The sequence below is a fragment of the Salmo trutta genome, chromosome 2 (genome assembly GCF_901001165.1).
Source record: "Salmo trutta chromosome 2, fSalTru1.1, whole genome shotgun sequence".
NCBI classification, from domain to species: domain Eukaryota; kingdom Metazoa; phylum Chordata; class Actinopteri; order Salmoniformes; family Salmonidae; genus Salmo; species Salmo trutta.
The window spans coordinates 20,135,693-20,156,976 of NC_042958.1; the positions used below are offsets into that span (position 1 = coordinate 20,135,693).

The 21,284-nt window shown below is 43.6% G+C and overlaps 1 protein-coding gene across 1 annotated transcript in view; it reads left to right on the top strand.

Moving 5' to 3' along the window:
- Positions 1 to 1,279: 1,279 nt before the first annotated feature.
- Positions 1,280 to 21,284, top strand: part of vav3 (vav guanine nucleotide exchange factor 3) — a gene marked incomplete at its 3' end in the record, with an annotated part of 107,243 nt that continues 87,238 nt past the window's right edge. Inside the window, 2 exon segments of the mRNA XM_029697950.1 lie at positions 1,280 to 1,784; positions 19,477 to 19,593. Of these exon segments, the coding sequence (XP_029553810.1) occupies positions 1,578 to 1,784; positions 19,477 to 19,593 (324 nt within the window).

Consider the following 21,284-nt stretch of genomic DNA (forward strand, 5'->3'; position numbering starts at 1 on the left):
CACAGAGAGACGAAAGCTAAATTATTTTATATGTTTGGCATCCATGAATACATGCCACTGTAAGAAAAAGAGTTCCAAATCTCTCTGCCAATAACAGCTCATTTTAGCTTTCCCCTCCCCACTCAAACCACTCCCAGACAGTCCAAACTAAATTATTGCTTGAGAAATTGCTCTTTGCTAAAAAGCGATTTTTGTTTCTTTTTGACCATTTTAATTGAACACAATCACAGTAAGGTACTTAATTGTTACCCAGAAATGATTTGATATTGAGATAAAAACGACTGCATTGGACCTTTAAGGCATAAAACGGAATGAAAGAGAGCTCTGATGGACATGTACAGTAGGACAGACCAAAGCATGTACTAGCCTACTAATAAAACCCATTCTATGATCCAGACTTTGACCTTCCCCCATTCCAGTATAACGAATCCTCTCATGCACATATATTTACCCACAAAATGTTTTTTTATTTGCTATTCAAATCATTTCCCCCCACCTTTAATTAATGGATAACAACGGAAGCCATCTGATGCACTGCAGACCACAGCACTGCTAAATGGAGAATGGAGAACATAGATTATCAAGCCATAACATATTTATATTTTCATCAGCAGAATCATGCAAAGGGTAGTCTATTTTTGGTTTTTGGTATTTAGTAGGATCCCCAATAGCTGCTGCAAAAGCATCACCTACTCTTCCAGGGAAATAGAATGTTTATCTAGACGATTATCAAATAAAATGAAATATGTAGGCCTACATAAACCGATTGTGCATTATTGGAGTCTTCATTCAAGCAGCAATATATTTATTTGACTGATAAAGATGCATTCATCTATTCCTATCAATTATTAATAGGCTATCTCTTTGAGGTCATCAGTGCTGCGACAGACAATTTACATATTTAACCAAATTGAACCAAAATCTGTTTTCGATCAATTGAACAGACAAAACCCATTATATTTATGTTAAATAATTCAAATAATTTTATGGAAGTGAATTTTTCTAACTAAAGTTAAGTCATTTAATATTCATCCTCTCCGAATAGACTACGACTACTTCTAAATCGTTCTTAATAGGCTTCAATTTTCCAAACAGGACTTTGTGTTTTTTTTATTTCTAAGAATGTTCTGAGGTGGGTGACACAATGCTAATATCAATGCAGTAATTAACTCTATGGAACATATGAGTGGCAAGCGGAAAAGGAGAGGCGGAGGGTTGGTATGGACGGAGAGAGAACGCGAGAGAGAGAGAGAGAGAGAGAGAGAGAGAGAGAGATGGAGAGAGGCAGGGAGGGAGAGCGCACAAACAGTGTTGCCTTTGCTGTCAGCTGTGGAACGATTCAGTCATCAATGGACAGAGTACACACGTAGCCAGTAGCATAGCCTCTTTCAATGTACCTTTATTTCTGCTATGAAACGGAGGGAAGTATAATCAAATCCGGTTACCTAGTTTCGCTTTCATCGTTTATATTGCAGATTGAAATGGAGACAACGTTGTGTTAGCGCGCGCTATTGATTAGACTCCAATAGGCTTTATTCCTTGCGGAAGATTTGTTTGATCTCAACCATACTTTAACAATGATGGAGTATTGGAGGCAGTGCGCATTATGGCTGATCAACTGCAAGGTGCTTCCACCCAACCATCGGGTAACATGGGAGTCCGCCCAGGTATTCGACCTGGCTCAGACACTCCGAGATGGAGTGCTCCTGTGTCAACTTCTCAACAACCTCCGACCCCAGTCCATCAACCTCAAAGAGATCAATCTCAGACCGCAGATGTCACAGGTAAAATAACAAACGTGTTTACAATAATTTCATATCAAAAACATTAAACGCTTCAAATACTCTGCTAAACTACAAAGCCCATATTTTCACGCATCGAATGGAGTAATCAAAAACATAGAAGACTGCACAGAGGGAGGGAAAACCGGTTGGCAGTTTGAATCACATTAGTTTAACTTAGTTCGCTGTGAACTTGGGAATTGTTTCATATCCTCGAAAGTGTTCATTTTTTTGTCAACGAGGGAAGTTTCCATTATTTTGATCTCTTAAAGCACTGCTGTACCGTTATCTGAACCGAGTCAGACCTCGCTTGCCCTCTATGGCAACCAGGCCTCAGAGCATTTCATATTATTCTGTACATAAATCTGACACTCCATTTAGTATGATATGTTAGGTTTCGATGGTATGGATTAATTTAGGATGTTCATCATCCATTTCGTATGATATGTTATGAATTACAATTCCTATTATATGTTAACATTTTGCAAAACGTACACTACATGATGTTACAGATTTGTAATGTACAATATGTTCTGAATTTGCAAAAGCTATGATATGTTAGGAATTCCAATTTGTTGTGGCTAACATTAGCTAGGGTTAGGGGAAGAGTTAGCTAACAAGCTACGTAGTTGCAAAGTAGCTCAAATGTAGTAAGTAGTTGAAAAGTTGCTAATTTAATAAAATGCCAAAGTTGATGAGATTTGAACCTTTGCATTGCTAGACTTTTGCATTATACACCCACCTATAGACCCCGACCAATCATCCTCCTTTAGTTTTTGCCTTAATTAACCTTCTGTCTTATATAACCATACATCTAGTCTATGAGACCAGGCTGTCTGTAGTGTATGAGAGTCACACATTCAGCTGGAGGTAGAGAGGTTACTTTGAGGATATGGCGTTATATACATAAACGAAACAGTTTCAATCAATTCTTATGTTTCCCCCTCCCCCATATTTTGATTTATATTTATTTATATAAATAAATAATCAAATAAATAGCCCCACAAAGGCAGTAAAATTACATGGGCCAACTATCACATTTCTCTGTGATGGTACATTACACGTTTTATCTATTGTAAATAAGTGGTAGCTGGTCTTTTCTGTGCTTTCATTTTCCCTTCCCTGTAACATAGTTGTTTTTTGATTTGTGCTCTTGCGTCTCTACACTTTCATCCTTTCATATTGATTTATTGTCACATATTGAGTCAATAGCCAGTATGAAGTACAGGTATATGACAATATCTATTATGTTCCTATCACACAGAAAGGCTGACAGACAGACATACATACAGATAGACAGATAGGTAGACAGACAGACATACATACAGATAGACAGATAGGTAGACAGACAGACATACATACAGATAGACAGATAGGTAGACAGACAGACATACATACAGATAGACAGATAGGTAGACAGACAGACATACATACAGATAGACAGATAGGTAGACAGACAGACATACATACAGATAGACAGATAGGTAGACAGACAGACATACATACAGATAGACAGATAGGTAGACAGACAGACATACATACAGATAGACAGATAGGTAGACAGACAGACATACATACAGATAGACAGATAGGTAGACAGACAGACATACAGGTAGCGTGACTGTCAGATACAGGTACAGCTCCCCTGTCTTCTGCGTTATTAAAAACAGAGGTTCCTGCCTCCTGCCACGTGTTCCTCTCCTTTCCTGGTTGTCAAAGACCATCTGCTCCTGTCCTGTCCGACGCCAACTCTGTCCTGTCACAGCCTGGGTCACACGAAGCATGTCACAGCCTGGCCTGGCTCTGGGCTGGGCAGATTATAATTCTCCTTCACATCACAGCTAAATCTGTGTCTCAATGACAACTCTCAGGGGAGAGAGGGGACGGTCACTCCATGTGACGAGTCTAGACCAACCTTTAGAGCACCTGACGACCACACACATACACACACACACACGCACACACACATGCATGTACGCACTCCCACAGTCACACACACGCACACATGCCCGCACGCATATACGCATACACACACTCAGCCATCACACACACACTCAGTCATCGCACACTCGAATGAAGCAGCCAATGAGTAAGCTGTTTCACAAACCAACTAACTACAGTTGACAGACAGATTGTGTGACAGAGTGAGTGCACTCTAAAACAATTCTACAATCCTCATGTCAATATCATATACTTCTACAATAGATTCGTAATCAAGTTTGTTTTTAAATGGTCAAAGTCAAGTGGACCATTACGTTTGCTATTGTTATTGACATTTTGTATTGCTTTGAGTGCCTCAAACAAATTACCATGTTTGCATGGTGCTTTAAGAGAGGAAACTAGATTGTGTTGGTAAGAAGAGAGGTTGAGCTGTGTATTACTCTCAGGGTTAGACAAGGCCAACGGCTACAATTATTGATCGAGAGAAGATCATTATTTGCCAGCATCCGCTCTAAGTCATGACATAATGGCACACTATGTAGCAGGCACATTGGATGTGTCCTATGCTTACCCATTGTAACACTATGTTATTTTTAGACATGGCTTGATGCCAGCTTGGATTAGTCACTATGATTCAATAAGGATGATACATACAAAAGTGTAAACACCTACATCACCTACATCACTGAAGCAAATACGATTAATATTTACAATTCTGCTCAGCCTACTTTCTCTTGATTGTAGACCAAGAGGATATAATATTTCTGTCCTTTGGTTTAACACACTACTAGGGTGCTACACCCATTCATACAGCATGCTAAGGAGACCAATTCCCTTTGGTTGTACATCACTATCCAACAGCAGAAACAGGAGGGGAAACAAAAACATTTAAAATAGCCCCTCCACAACTTTCTATCTGCGTCCGAAAATTAACCTTACTCCCTATATGGTGTACGACTTTTCACCAGGGCCCTGTCAAAATTAGTACACTAAATATGGACTAGGGTGCTATTTGGGAAGCACCCACTGCCCCCAGCCCTCAGTGCTCCATGGAGGTGTCATTTACATAACGGAGGGTTGGTTGAGATGCATGAATACCACAGTGAATAATTAATGACTACACAGTGGCAGCAGCTATTTTATCATTGGTCCATTTACAAACACATGGGACGCTAGGCCTCCCCTCACCCAGTGGGACCCTGGGGACCGCGGAGAGACCCAGACAAAGGCCTTAGAGGGCCCAGAGCACAAAGGACCTGTCTGGTGCACAGAACCATATCAGAGACCCCTCTCTGAACACAGGGGCCTGGACCCTCAAAAAGCAGCGGGCCCCGTGGCTGTATTAGACTCGTAATTAAAGCACAATTCATCAGCCCCTCTGGAGACTTAGTTGTCCAGCAGTGATGGCATCAGCTGGGTTGGCAAGAGGGAAGTAGTGGAGTGTGTAGTGTGTGTCTCTCTGATGTGAAGTGTGCTAACAGCGTGTGTCTCTGATGTGAAGTGTGCTAACAGCGTGTGTCTCTGATGTGAAGTGTGCTAACAGCGTGTGTCTCTGATGTGAAGTGTGCTAACAGCGTGTGTCTCTGATGTGAAGTGTGCTAACAGCGTGTGTCTCTCTGATGTGAAGTGTGCTAACAGCGTGTGTCTCTGATGTGAAGTGTGCTAACAGCGTGTGTCTCTGATGTGAAGTGTGCTAACAGCGTGTGTCTCTGATGTGAAATGTGCTAACAGCGTGTGTCTCTGATGTGAAGTGTGCTAACAGCGTGTGTCTCTGATGTGAAGTGTGCTAACAGTGTGTCTCTCTGATGTGAAGTGTGCTAACAGCGTGTGTCTCTGATGTGAAGTGTGCTAACAGCGTGTGTCTCTGATGTGAAGTGTGCTAACAGCGTGTGTCTCTGATGTGAAGTGTGCTAACAGCGTGTGTCTCTGATGTGAAGTGTGCTAACAGCGTGTGACTTTTGAGCTGCTGTGTTCAGTCAAAACCAATATCCAGTTGTTGTTGTTTTTTCAGGGTAAGACAAGTTATGTAGTAACAGTTATGCAGTACAAATACAACTAGAAATCGACTCAAACATTTCTTGTGACAGGATTGTGCTTGAACCTGGAAACATTTTGACTGGGCCCTGTCTTTCAAGAGATACGAATAATGAAAGCTAGAGATAAATGAAATGGATATGAGGGGTATTGGCCTTCGTACGTTCTCCATAAAATCCACAAGGTCACAAGTTCTAAGGAAAGGAGAAGTATAAATCTGACATCCACAGAATAGCTCTGGATGCTGTTGTAGTATTTTGTCATGGGAGTGTGTCTGCTTGTGAGAGGAAAGTGCAACAGGTGCAGCAGCAGTGAGTTAAAAGTGGCTAACTTATTTATTTTTTTAGGTATGTGTTTATCTCGGTGTGTGTGGATGTTACAACACGGCAGTATGAAAGTGTCAACTGAGAGGAAGTGTAGATGGGCAAATGGCTGCTGAGACTGTTACGCTCCAGAGTCTAGACCAAAAGGTTTTGTAAGCTGTGGTTTGGTTTCAGTATTAGCTGCACAACGTGGCTTACACGTGAATGCATTATGCATCGGCAGCAGCAGCAGTACATATAGGCCTCTTTTTAAAAGACTGTCCCTGAGCTTTGGCACACTAAGGAAGTGAGGAGACAGAATAGAGGAAGGAAGTGAAACTTGACATGCCTGGGCCAAACCCACTCTGTCTAAAAAAACACACCGAAGCAACCTGACTTAGTACATGACAAAGCTTCAGAGTTCCCATTTAAGTAAGAACATTACTTCAAGAGGTAGAGAGAAGAGAGGGAGGAGGGAGAGAAAGAGAAAGAGAAAGAGAGGGAGGAGGGAGAGAAAGAGATAGAGCGGAAATGGAAAGTGGAAAGAGAATTGTCAGTGTTGGGACACTTTGATGATGTCATCATTACTGATTTTGTTCCGAATGACTCAGAATTCTCCTAATCGTCCAAGTTCTGCATTCACCTGTATTTCCTTTGCTGGAATAGATTTAGATGTTTTGGGAAATTGTATTCTATACCAATTGCACACTCCCTCAATACTGGAGATATCTGTGGCATTGTGTTGTGTGACAAAACTGCACATTTTAGAGTGGCCTTTTATTGTCGCCAGCACAAGGTGCACATGTGTAACGATCATGCTGTTTAATCAGCTCCTTGATATGCCACACCTGTCAGGTATATGGATTATCTTGGCAAATGAGAAATGCTCACTAGTAAGGTTGTAAACAAATTTGTTCACAACATTTGAGAGAAATAAGCTTTTTTTTGCGTATGGAAAATTTGAGGGATCTTTTATTTCAGCGCATGAAACATGGGACCAGCACTACAGGTTGCGTTTAAATTTTGTTAAGTATATTTTTACTTAGTTACCTTACACCACTACATGTAACTAGACATTGTTTTATCCCATGTCACGTCACGTAGAGTTGTAGACCAAGGTCAGTGAAGCCTTTGATTTGAAATTCGAATGTTGTTTAATGTAATCATGCAGGTTTTCTCCTCGGTGTCATCATTATATGACATGTATATTAATGCAGTTTTCATGATGACGTTGGCACAAGTCTTTCCATGGTCATGAAATTACGGAAACACGCAAATACAACACAACAACATGCCTGGAAATCCCTCGAATGGATCAATTTAAACCATCACCTTTAATCTATAGACCAAAATAAATGATAGTGCTCATAGAAATGAAGAGTCATCTCCAACAGAACTTTTGATTTAATTTAGATATCATCTCTTAGCATGTTACAAATAGAGGCCATACTTTTCATTTTCCTATGATTTGCCTATGCTATTCAATTAAGCAATAAAGCTCGAAGGGGTGTGGTATATGGCCAATATACCACGGCTAGGGGCTACTCATGCACGACGCAACACAGAGTGCCTGGACACTCCCCTTAACCGTGGTATATTGGCCGTATATCACAATCTCCCAAGGTGCCTTATTGCTTTTATAAACTGGTTGCCAATGTAATTAGAGCAGTAAAAATACATGTTTTGTCATACTCGTGGTAAACGGTCTGATATACCACATCTGTGAGCCTATCAGCATTCAGGGCTTGAACCATCCAGTTTATAATATAGAATATGTACCTCTGCAGAGTGCCAGTCAAATAAATGGTAATGCTATATGAGGAATTATGTAATTACATTTTATGGTTTTCAAAAAGCAAGAGAGTCTGATCTCCAATCAATGTTTATTGCGTTTTTGAGACCTACCAGACTGGTTCATTTCATCAGTATTGTTGTAAGTGCTTTCTGAGAGCTTTTTCGTCAATACTGACATAGTTACATTGAAAACAATGGCCATTGATGATAGCATTTAACTCTATTTAAATCCATGTCTAATACGAATCCGATGGGAACAACACAAAATGAAACACATGAATGTCAATGTCCCCATTTGTTATATGTTAACACAGGTTTTTATTTCTTTGTCCTTGTCATGGTCTTAGTAGATATCCGACTCGTTATTCATGAAGTGTCTCAGAGTGCTGATCCTGGATCAGCTCTCCCCTGTCCATGTAATCTTCTTCAATATGACCTAAAAGGCTAAACTGATCCTAGATCAATACGCCCACTCTGAGATGTCCAGATGATGCACGCGAGGGAGAGATGTTTCTGTAGCCTGCAGCACCACTGCAACCTTTACTGTACGTCCAATCTCCAGTGGAGCATTGACAACCTCGAGCCAAATTAAATGGACATTATTTTCTATCCTGCTAAAAATAAATAGAGCAGTCAGTCAGTCAGGCAGTCAGTCAGGCAGTCAGTAATGATAATGCTTAAAGCAAAGAGCACTTGGTCTTGCAGTGTGTACCCTAGTGTTTCAGTGGTGTACGTATTAACAATATGTATTTCATATCATGTTTCTCCTCTTAGTGTGGATGAGGATGTCTAATGCTCCTCATGCTGTGTAATAGTGGGTATTGGTGATACTTGGACATCTCTGCTGAGCTCTATTTAAATACTGTATGTCTATTTTCAGTGTCTTTGGGTGTAGTGTAGAGGGACATCTAGAAATACAGTGTATTCGGAAAGTACTCAGACCCCTTGACTTTTTCCACATTTTGTTACATTACAGCCTTATTCTAAAATGAAAAAAAAATGAATCAAATCGATCTACACACAATACCTCATAATGACAAAAACTGTTTTTTGATTTTTTGGGGGTAAATTTATGAGAACATTTACATAAACATTTACATACATATTTAGACCCTTTACTCAGTACTTTGTTGAAGCACCTTTGGCAGCAATTACAGCCTTGAGTCTTCTTCTTCTTGGATATGACGCTACAAGCTTGGCACACCTGTATTTGGGGAGTTTCTCCCATTCTTCTCTGCAGATCCTCTCAAGCTCTGTCAGGTTGAATGGGGAGCATTGCTGCACATCTATTTTCAGGTGTCTTCAGAGATGTTAGATCGGGTTCAAGTCCAGGCTCTGGCTGGGCCACTCAAGGACATTCAGAGACTTGTCCCAAAGCCACTCTTGCGTTGTCTTGGCTGTGTGCTTTGGGTCATTGTCCTGTTGGAATGTGAACCTTCGTCCCAGTCTAAGGTCCTGAGCGCTCTGGAGCAGGTTTTCATCAAGGATCTCTCTGTACTTTGCTCCGTTCATCTTTCCCTCGATCCTAACTAGTCTCCCAGTCCCTGCCGCTGAAAAACATCCCCAAAGCATGATACTGCCACAACCATGCTTCACTGTAGGGATGGTGCCAGGTTTCCTCCAGACGTGACGCTTTGCATTCAGGCCAAAGAGTTCAATCTTGGTTTCATCAGACTAGAGAATCTTATTTCTCATGGTCTGAGAGTCCTTAAGGTGTCTTTTGGCAAACTCCAAGCGGGCTGTCATGTCCTTTAATAGAGGAGTGGCTTCTGTCTGGCCACTTTACCATAAAGACCTGATTGGTAGAGTGCTGCAGAGATGGTTATCCTTCTGGAAGGGTCTCCCATCTCCACAGAGGAACTCTGGAGCTCTGTCAGAGTGACCATCGGGTTCTTGGTCACCTCCCTGACCAAGGCCCTTCTCCCCCAATTGCTCAGTTTGGCCGGGAAGCCAGCTCTAGGAAGAATCTTGGTGGTTCCAAACTTCTTCCATTTAAGAATGATGGAGGCCACTGTGTTCTTGGGGACCTTCAATGCTGCAGAATATTTTTTTAACCTTCCCCAGATCTGTGCCTCGAGACAATACTGTCTTAGTGCTATATGAACAATTCCTTCAACCTCATGTCTTGTTTTTTGTTCTGACGTGCACTGTCAACTGCGGGACCTTATGTGTGTACTCTTCCAAATCATGTCCAATTTATTACATTTACCACAGGTGGACTCCAATCAAGTTGTAGAAACAGGATGCACCTGAGCAAAATTTCGAGTCTAATAGCAAAGTGTCTGAATACTTATGTAAATAAGGTATGTCTGATTTGGATTTTTAATACATTTGCAAAATGTTCTAAAAACCTGTTTTCTCTTTGTCATTATGGGGTATTGTGTGTAGATTGATGAGGAAAACATTTAATTTAATACATTTTAGAATAAGGCTGTAACATAACAAAATGTTGAAAAAGTCAAGGCGTCTGAATACTTTCCGAATGCACTGTATATACCTGTGGTGGAGAAGAGTGTTAATAATTACATACAGAAGCACACTATGGTACGCTCGCACAGACACACATGAACGCAGGGTCAGACACCAGTTGACCTGTCTCACACACCCTCTGCAGCTCGAAACCAGATTTATGATATTTTACTGGATGGGGAGGAGGAGGAGGGGAGGGGGAGTGAGGGGACAAGGAGGAGGATGAGATGTGAGGAGTATGAAGGGAAGGAGGAGGGGCGGACAGACAGTATTCATGCTCCAGTGAGAAGACGATGGTCGTACACCTTGCCTCTTCTGAGAGAACAGAGAGGCTGGAGAGGGAGAGCCTTGGATCAGGTCATTACAGCGGATGAGCAGTAAAGATTTATGTATCCCCTAACACACACTACTGTGCTGTGAAGCTCTACATACCCTGGCCTGGCCAACACACTACTGTCCTGTGAAGATTTACATACCCTGGCCTGGCCAACACACTACTGTGGTGTGAATATTGACATACCCTGGCCTGGCCAACATACTACTTTGCTGTGAAGATTTCCATGAAGGACATTTACCCATGAATCTCTCTGGCCTCCACCATATCCCAGCCAACCTATCACAACCCTCCGTCTCTCATGACCCCATCACAGAATTTCTGCATCACTTGACCCGCTCCATAAACAGACAAGACAGAGCACCTGGACCGCACCAAATAACATAAACCATACTTCTATCCATCAAGGTGTGCACATACATAACCTCTAGCTTCTGGTGGATGTGGGTTGGGAAACATTTAATGGAAAATGCCGAAAGATATAGAAACGTTGTTACTCTTTATGGGCGACTTCCCACCCTTTTGAAATACCTCGGGCTGTACATGAAAGCACATAAGAGGCGTTGGAGACGCCAAATGTTATTAGTCTGTGGATGCGTCCCAAATGGCACCCTACTCCCTATATAGTGCACTGCTTCTGTGTACTGGTAAAAAAAAATAAAAAAAATAGTGCACTATAAAGGGAATAGGGTGCCATTTGGAACGAAGCCTACTTTCCCTGGGTTTGGATCAGCTACTGTGGACCGTAGCTAGCAGGCCGGCCAGCTGAGGCCAATCAGTCATCTCTCATTAATAATGTAATGAAACAGGGCTGTCATGAAGAGCTGTGCCTGTCAGTGCTGTGTTAAATAAGTGTACTGTTAAATAGAAGAGTCAGGGTGAAAGTTATGCTCTCTCTCGACCCCTCCTTTCTGTCTCTCACTCTCGATATCTCAATCTCTCTCTCTCTGTAGCCTTACGGATGAGGGATGAAAGTGAATACAAAATATGTGTTTTATTGTCACATACACTAGATAGGTGCAGTGTAATATGCTGTTAAGTAGTACGGCGCCCCTGGAGAAAATGAGGTTTAAGTTCTTCGCTCAATGACACTTCAACAGATGGTATTCGAACCATCAATCAATCAAATGGATTTATAAAGCCCTTTTTACGTCAGCCGATGTCACAAAGTGCTATACAGAAACCCAGCCTAAAACCCCAAACAGCAAGCAATGCAGAAGCACAGTGGCTAGGAAAAACTCCCTAGAAAGGCAGGAACCTAGAAAGAAACCTAGAGAGGAACCAGGCTCTGATGGATGGCCAGTCCTCTTCTGGCTGTGCCGGGTGGAGATTATAACAGAAAATGGCCAAGATGTTCAAATGTTCATAGATGATGAGCAGGGTCAAATAATAATAATCACAGTGGTTGTAAAGGGTGCTACAGTTCAGCACCTCAGGAGTAAATGTCAGTTGGCTTTTCATAGCCGATCATTCAGAGTTAGAGACAGCAGTAGAGAGAGATAAAACAGCAGGCCCGGGCCTGGTAGCACGTCCAGTGAACAGGTCAGGGTTCCATAGCCGCAGGCAGAACAGTTGAAACTGGATTAGCAGCACGACCAGGTGGACTGGGGACAGCAAGGAGTCATCAGGCCAGGTTGTCCTGAGGCATGGTCCTAGGGCTCAGGTCCTCCGAGAGAAAGAGAGAGAAAGAGAGAGAGAATTAGAGGGAGCGTACTTAAATTCACACAGGACACCGGATAAGATAGGAGAAATACTCCAAATATAACAGACTGACCCTAGCCCCCCGACACATAAACTATTGCAGCATAAATACTGGAGGCTGAGACAGGAGGGGTTGGGAGACACTGTGGCCCTGTCTGACGATACCCCCGGACAGGGCCAACCAGGCAGGATATAACCACACCTACTTTGTCAAAGCACAGCCCCCACACCACTAGAGGGAGTGAATAGCATACTTTTCGGTTACTGGCCCAACGCTCTTAACTGCTAGGCTACCTGCTGCCCGAATAAACGAATTGCTGGCGTATGTCTCAGTTAGTTTTTTGATTCGAGTGCAAACTGCGCTGATGAGTATTATCCTTCAGACCGGGTGTGAGAGAAATACGTCATTCTGTGGCAGTTACTGGAGTCTAGTGTGTAGTATGGAGTCTACTATCCACTACCTAGGAAGTTTATGGACAGATTACAATCTGAGGGGGTGTATCTCTGGATTGTGCATCCTGCTGTTTTAGCTGTCTGTCTTCTGGCAGGGTTTGACCCTTAGCTGGACCTGGTTGTAAAAGGCGGACAGATGTTCCTCTGCAGTCAGCACATATTCATTCGCCTACACTCCAACTCAGGTTTCCTGATGACACAGCTGAGAACAGGTCCCAGCTCTCACATCAATGTATGTGACATATACAGTACCTCAGGTCTGGCCTGCGTCCCAAATGACACCCTATTCCCCATGTAATGCCCATATGGCTCTGGTCTAAAGTAGTGCGCTACATAGGGAATAGGGTGTGCCATTTTGTATGGAACCCTGGTGATCTGTTTCCATGTCATAGGCCCATACATTAAGCTATACATTACTGTGGTCCGTGGCCCTCTGTTTTCCTCCTAAAGGGTTTCATATCACACCATTTCTTCTCACCTGACACAATCTCAAGAGACGGTCATAAGAGACAGTAGGTATGAGTCAGTGAGAAAGCATGCAGGGGTTATGTCATTCTGATTCAATACCCTGTTGAATACGACGGTATTCATTGCTACAGGCCTATAGTTAAACCATTGTTCTATCTGTCTTGTCTATGTGGGATGCTCCAAGCAGTAGCACACTAGCCTGGAATCCAAACTCATATGCTCCATTTTACCATTGTATCAGTTGGGATTCCAGGCTAGTAGCACACAGAGGTTGCGTCTAAATGGTACCCTATTCCATACATAGTGCACTGCTTTTGACCAGGGCCGATATGGCTCTGGTCAATAGTGCGTATACAGGGAATCAGTTGCCATTTCAGATGCAGCCTGGCACTCTCGCTCCCTGTTGGCTGGGCTGGGTTGTCTGTGGGCATATCAGATTGAGTGAAAGGACAAACAGAAAGAGGCCACTCAGGTCTCTAATCTCATTCACTATACATCAGTACGTCCTCTGCTTCCTCTGTGACAGAGTCGGCCATCTAACCGGCTGTTAATTGACACTCATTAACCAAAAGAGATGAGTCTAACTCAGTTTGGCTTTTCATGTGGGAGATTTTAGACCAAATAGAGTAGGATTTGATTAGGTAGTAGCTGGTAGGCTAGGCTACATACAATACACACTGGGGTTTTAAAAGATCCCCACACTGTGGTTGCCATGGAGCTTTGGAGCGTATTGAAGGGAATACATGAGCAGAACGAAATAAGATCCTTATTATGGAGCTAAAGCGCTCTGAACAGATTCAACACAGCAATACCACATGACTTGAAAAGCAGAATGTGGGTTTGGATGGTGGTAGAGACCATTTTCTCTTTGTCTTATTTCTGCAGATGGTTTCGGCATGGTGCTTCAGATATGAAATGCTACACCTTCATTATACAGTGTTGTGGTGAATTCTCCCTACACTTACCCTTGCATCCTTCCTGGTCCCCTTCCCTACTCTACAGGTTAACACACACACACACACACACACACACACACACACACACACACACACACACACACACACACACACACACACACACACACACACACACACACACACACACACTCTAACACAGCAGGCCCATGGTTCTATGTTCAGTCAAGGCTCACTGATTCGGGAGATGTCTGCCGGGATGCAACAATAAGCCGTGGTGTGAAATCGGCATTCCATGTCAGAAGGATGGTTTTGAGGGTACCCACACCAGTCAGGCCTCTCTCTGTACTGTACAAGAGCCTTAGGGGGCTGAGTGTTCCTAACGCAGAAAACAGCTCAGTGTGAAACGATCCTGAGCCTCCCTGGTGCTTGCTCACCACCCCCGTCCCTCCCTGCACCCAGCATGCTTCACCCCAGTGCTACAGAAAGGGTTTCAGCCCACTGAGCCTAGTGCTGTGGGTTTCAGATGCCTCTCTGTGAGGCTGCTGTTTCCTTCAGATACTAAAGCTCTTCGGGGTTGCTCAGAAGCCCCCGGGCGGCCGTCTCCAAGATGTGCTCCTCAGATAAAACGGCATGCATACAAGTGTAAACATTCAACATTATTTACTAGCTGCCTGCGTGCCCTTCGCTCTGACTGTCTTATCTGGGGTTTTCTGCCCCAAGGCCGTTCTTGTGAAGTCATCTGTAATGCCTGATGTGATTTGAGTGGAGCAGAATTTAATATTTGATGTTTGTGTCCATCATCATCTTCAGAGACGGCTCTGATCTAGTGCCACAGTTCAGGAGGATAGCTAAATATTGCATAGAGAAATATGAATAGAGAAACTGTTATAATGAATAGAGAAAGATGACTTTGCCTCTCAGTTGTTTGACTTGTGTATTCTGTTTTTAACAATGCATTGTTTACTAGGATTGTAACACTGTTCTAGTAACCCAGACTCGTTGACTGCATCTACTGTCGTGCATAGCAGAGTTACAGCATCACACAGACAACAGTATCACACAGACAACAGCTGTGCTGTTGTAAAAATGAGAGAGAGAGAACAACCGATAAAAAACACTTCCTGTGAAAGCTTGCCTGTGAGTCAAGACCAAACGAAAAAGAAGTAAGCAGGGTTTCAGTACAGCCCTGAAATAAGGCTTGTTAGAGCCTGGTTACTGGTTATTCACTGTACATCAGTACGTGTTTGTGGGGACTGATGTCATTCTAACAGCCTGTTGTTATAAAGTCTTGCATTGGAGGATGTTACCATCAGCATAGTTAGTTGTTGGGGATATCCTGTGTTGAGTGACTTAAGTCCATCATTTGGCGATGTGGTTTAAATATGCACATTTCATGATGTCAATGACCCTGCAATTCATAAATGTTAATTTTCCTGCAATTGTCAAAACCTGCAGAGAAGCAGCTTATTGCAACCTACAGAAATGAACAAGTACACAATGCATTGCTAGAGATGAGAGAGCATTTCAGTTCAGATTTGGTTGGGAATAGTAGTCTACTCTAATAATGACGGGGGTGTGCCAACAGCATCCTCCTATTAAACAGTCTATGACAACATCCTCTCTTTCATCCAGAGTTTATCACAGAGTAGCTAACCCACTGTGTGTCAACCATGTTTTATGTCAGCCAATTATCTTAACGGGCCTCCTCGTTTGTCTCTGTCCCAGACACAGCACTCTGATCAAAAGGTTAAGATTACACTGAGTGTGATGTTCACCTCTCCCATCTTCTCAACTGTAAGACTGCAGTAGCACCCATCGCGTCAGCATTTTAGCTTCACTAAATCAATTTTTATTCAGCCAACGCTATGTGGCAGGGTTTGAGGCTACTGACTCTGCCTATGTGCGGTTCTGTCGGAGACTGATCTGGATTGGAAGAGGCCTGTCTATTGATCTACATTAGGTTCATTACTTCAAATTTGGGATGCGCACTAGGCAGAAAGGTTTGGCAAGTCAGTAAATCTTCTTATTAATACTGGATGGAGTTTTGACTTATTTGATTCTGTCAGGGTGTCAGGCTGCAGTTTTAGACAGACAATAGCCCCATCCATTTTCAAACTCAACAAAGTTTCTGGACTTTGACTGTTATACGTGACTCTGGCACTAAGACGACACTCAACGAGCTGTATAAAGCCATAAGCAAACAAGAAAATGCTCATCCAGAGGCGGCGCTCCTTGTGGCCGGGGACTGTAATACAGGAAAACTTAAATCCGTTTTACCTAATTTCTACCAGCATGTTAAATGTGCAGCCAGCAGGAAAAAAACATCTTTACTCCACACACAGAGATGCATACAAAGCTCTCCCTCACCCTCCATTTGGCAAATCTGACCATAACTCTATCCTCCTGATTCCTGCTTACAAGCAAAAACTAAAGCAGGAAGTACCAGTGACTCGCTCAATAAGGAAGTGGTCAGATGACGCAGATGCTAAGCTACAGGACTGTTTTGCTAGCACACACTGGAATATGTTTCCCGGGATTCTTCCGATGGCATTGAGGAGTAAACTACATCAGTCACTGGCTTCATCAATAAGTGCATTGATGACGTCGTGCTCTCAGTGACTGTACATACATACCCCAACCAGAAGCCATGGATTACAGGCAACATCCTCACTGAGCTAAAGGTAGAGCTTATGCTTTCAAGGAGGGGCACAAGGCGAGATCCAGATGCAGACACGGGAGTCAGATGGATTGAGTCTTTGATATTTATTATATCCAAAAGGGGTAGGCAAGAGAATGGTTGTGGACAGGCAAAAAGTCAAAACCAGTTCAGACTCCAGGAGGTACAGTGTGGCAGGCAGGCAGGCTCGAGGTCAGGACAGGCAGAATGGTCAGGCAGGCGGGTAGAGAGTCCCGAAACAGGCAAGGGTCAAAGCCGGGAGGTCTAGTAAAAGAGAATAGAAAAGACAGGAGCACGGGAAAAACATGCTGGTTGACTTGGAACATACAAGACGAACTGGCACAGAGAGACAGGAAACACAGGGATAAATACACCAGGGATAACAAGCGACACCTGGAGGGGATGGAGACAATAACAAGGACAGGTGAAACTGATCAGGGTGTGACAGTACCCCCCCCCCTCTAGGGACGCCACCTGGTGTCCTACCTGGGCGCATACCTGGTTTATCGGGGTGTCAACGGTGGAAGTCGGTGATGAGGGCTGGATCCAGGATGTCTCTAGCGGGAAAACAACACTTCTCCTCCGGGCCGTAACCCTCCCAGTCAACCAGGTACTGGAAACCCCTGCCCCGTGGTCGAACACCCAGGAGACGTCTTTACTGTGTATGCCGGATGGCCATCAATGACACGGGGAGGGGGGGTGGGCCTGGGGACAGAAGACAAAGGACTGTGAGACACGGGCTTAATCCTAGACACATGGAATGTAGGGTGAATGCGGATGGTATGGGATAACAAGAGATGGACAGCAGTGGAACTAAGGACTCTAGAGATGGGAAACAGACCAATGAAACGAGGGGACAGTGTTCGGGACTCTGAATGGGGCAGAGTCCCGTGTGGACAGCCATACCCTCTGCCCAATGCGGTAGAGGGGAACTGGAGTCCGGTGGCGATCTGCTTGCTGACGATACCTGGAGTTGGTCTTGAGAAGTGCTACCCAAGCTCTTCTCCAGGTACGTCAACGGCGGGGACGAATATCTGGGCCGAGGGTACGTTGACTTCTAGTTCTTGTTCTGGGAAGAGCAGAGGCTGATACCGCATGGAGCACTCAAAAGGGGAGGTCCCGTTGCTGGACAGGGAAGGATGTTCCGGGGCATACTCCACCCAGACTAGTTGTCGGCTCCAGGTAGTGGGGTTGGTTGAGACCAGACATCTTAGGGTGGTCTCCAGGTCCTGGTTAGCTCGCTCCGACTGGCCGTTCGACTGGGGATGGAATCCGGAGAATAGGCTGGCCGACGCCCCAATTAGGGTGCAGAACTCCTTCCAAAACTGAGATGAGAATTGAGGACACCGGTCGGAAACCATATCCACCGGGAGTCGATGGATCCAGAAGATGTGCTGCACCATGAGCTGGGCCCTTTCCTTGGCAGAGGAAAGTTTGGGGAGAGGGATGAAATGAGCAGCCTTAGAGAACCGATCCATCACTGTCAGAATGATGGTGTTGCCATCAGATGGGGGAAGCCCAGTGACGAAGACCAGCGAGATATGGGAACAGGGACGATGAGGAACCGGTAGAGGATCAGCTCCTTTGTCTTGCTCACATTGAGAAAGAGGTTGTTGTCCTGGCACCACACTGTCAGAGACTGTTCTCTCTGCTATCGCACAGCAAGCGGTACCGGAGCGCCAAATCTAGGTCCAAAAGGCTTCTTAACAGCTTCTAACCCCAAGCCATAAGACTCCTGAACAGCTAATAAAATGGCTACCCGGACTATTTGCACTGTCCCCACCCCACCTCCCATTTTCACGCTGTTGTTTATTATCCATGCATAGTCACTTTACCTCTACCTACATGTACATATTACCTTAGTTACCTCGACTAACCGGTGCCCCCGCACATTGACTCTGTACCGGTACCCGCTGTATATAGCCTCGCTACTGTTATTTTATTGTTGCTCCTTAATTATTTGTTATTTTTCTATTTTTCTTATTTTTGTATTTGTATTTTTTTTACTTCAGTTTATTTTAGTAAATACTTTCTTAAAACTGCATTGTTGGTTAAGCTCTTCTTAGTAAGCATTTTACTGTAGGTCTACTCCTGTTGTATTCGGGAAGATGTGACAAATAACATTTGATTTGATTTGTCATTTTCACATATACAACAATGGCAGTATGTTTATTGTGGAAGCCAGGTGGAATGGGAATGTGTTGTGTGGCAGCCATGTTGAAGTGTGAACCAGACATGAGCCTCTTCTGGCCTCCAACTGCTCAATATAAATGTTTAGGCCCTCTTGACAGTTTGTGGCAAACAGGTCAGGACCAGTGTTGATAAGTGATAATAGTGAGACTGGGGTCTGATTCTGAGAAGACTATGGTATGATCTGTGGTACTCCGCCTTCAAACACGCTGAATAGACGGGGATTTCTCAAATCGGCTTACATTTCTGTCTAGACTTAAATAAATACGCATTTAATATGAGATCGAGCTATGCAGTGAAGCAAGTCTGTCATCAGAATAAAGTGACTCATTTTACTTTGTGTGACTGTATGGTCAATCATCTTATATCATCACCCAACGAATAATCACAATATCCCCCTTTACTCTGTTTCCAGTTCCTGTGCTTGAAGAACATCAGGACATTTCTCTCCGTCTGCTATGAGATATTTGGCATGAAGAAGAGTGAACTCTTTGAGGCCTTCGACTTGTTTGATGTGCGGGACTTTGGAAAGGTAAGCAACAGGATTCATGCACTGAGTACGTTTACATGCAGACCAATAATTCGATATCAAACTGATTATGGCAGTAGGCCGAGTACGGAAATAGTCATTTAAACACCTTACTCTGCTTATGTTAATTGGCGTGAGGTCATGTTTTGAATTATTAGGACATGTAAACAGCTTAATCGACGTTCTAGCAGTGTATTTGATCTGCACATGTGCTAGCCCCAGCCGATCAATCCTCCCTCTTATTACAAATGAAGTGAGTTCGGAAAAACTGAAAGTACGCATCTTAGAAAGAGTTTTGACGTACAAACTTTATATGTCCCAACTCAGAATCAAAAAGGTTTCGCAAAAATAAAATGGGCCCTGTGGCAGAACGTTTATTTTTATTGGTGATTTCTTGCATTTATAAAAAATGTCCCCTCAGTAGCCTGATTTCAAATGTGTCCATGTAAACAGCATTATTAGGGAACCCGTTCTTGCAAAGCATGTAAATGTTTTAAACAAACTATTATATTAATCTGACTATCCACAATAATCTTATTATTATCCACAATAATCGTATTATTGTGTGCATGTAACCGTCCATGCTCACTGTTTCATTGTGGATACTCAACTCTCCCTTCACATATTTTGCTTTGAGTGTTCCATCTCTCAAGCTGGAAGGATCCTGTTATACTTAACTGTTGTCAGCTTGGGAACACCTTGAGATGAATAGTGCACATGACAAAGAGTCATGTAAGGAGATTAGTGTCCCCTGTAATGGGCTGTTTTAGGAGAATAATGTATACCATCACTGACTGTATGAGAGAATACTACCTATCATAGTGGATTACTTGAAGAGAACAGTATTAGCACGCTACAGTTGGATGCTCTTCCTCTGTATGTACACACATTTACCTCACGCTGTATGGTGCGAGCATTTCTCATCCTCTGTAGCTACTGACACATAGGACAATGCTTCAGTTTCCACTCATTAAAAAGAAAACAGTTCAGTTGTAATGGGGTTAAAAGCCTTGTTTTGTCTTGGTTCATTGTTGTGATATGGCTACGTATACACAGGCAGCCCAGTTTACACTAATTGGTCTTTTGACCAATCAGATCAGCTCAGAAAAAGATCTGATGTGATTGGTCAAAAGACCAATTACTGGAAGAAAAAAATCTGAATTGGGCTGCCTGTTTTGACGCAGCCTTTGTGTGAGTGCTGTGTTGTCAGTGTGTGAGGGAGGCGGTGGCTCTTAACAGCCATGCCGCTAGTTTCATAAAGTCCCCAGTGTGCTTTAATTAAAAGCAGAGGGAGGTGGAGAGGGGAGGGAGGGAAGGAGGCGGCTGGCCTCTGAAGTGGGAGGGGCGGGCTAGATAGACAGACAGACAGAGGGACAGGATTTGTGGCGTTTGTTTCATCCCGGGAGACATCTCCCGAATCAGTGAGCCTTGACTGAGCATGGAACCATGGGCCTGTGTGTGTGTGTGTGTGTGTGTGTGTGTGTGTGTGTGTGTGTGTGTGTGTGTGTGTGTGTGTGTGTGTGTGTGTGTGTGTGTGTGTGTGTGTGTGTGTGTGTGTGTGTGTGTGTGAGACTGAGAGAAAGCGAGGGAGAGAGAGAGATAGACTGACAGACAGACAGAGTTTTTGATTATGCTTTTGCCTCAATGACTTATAACATCTGTCAGGCTCCAGGCAGCTCAGCTTGGAGTGCCTC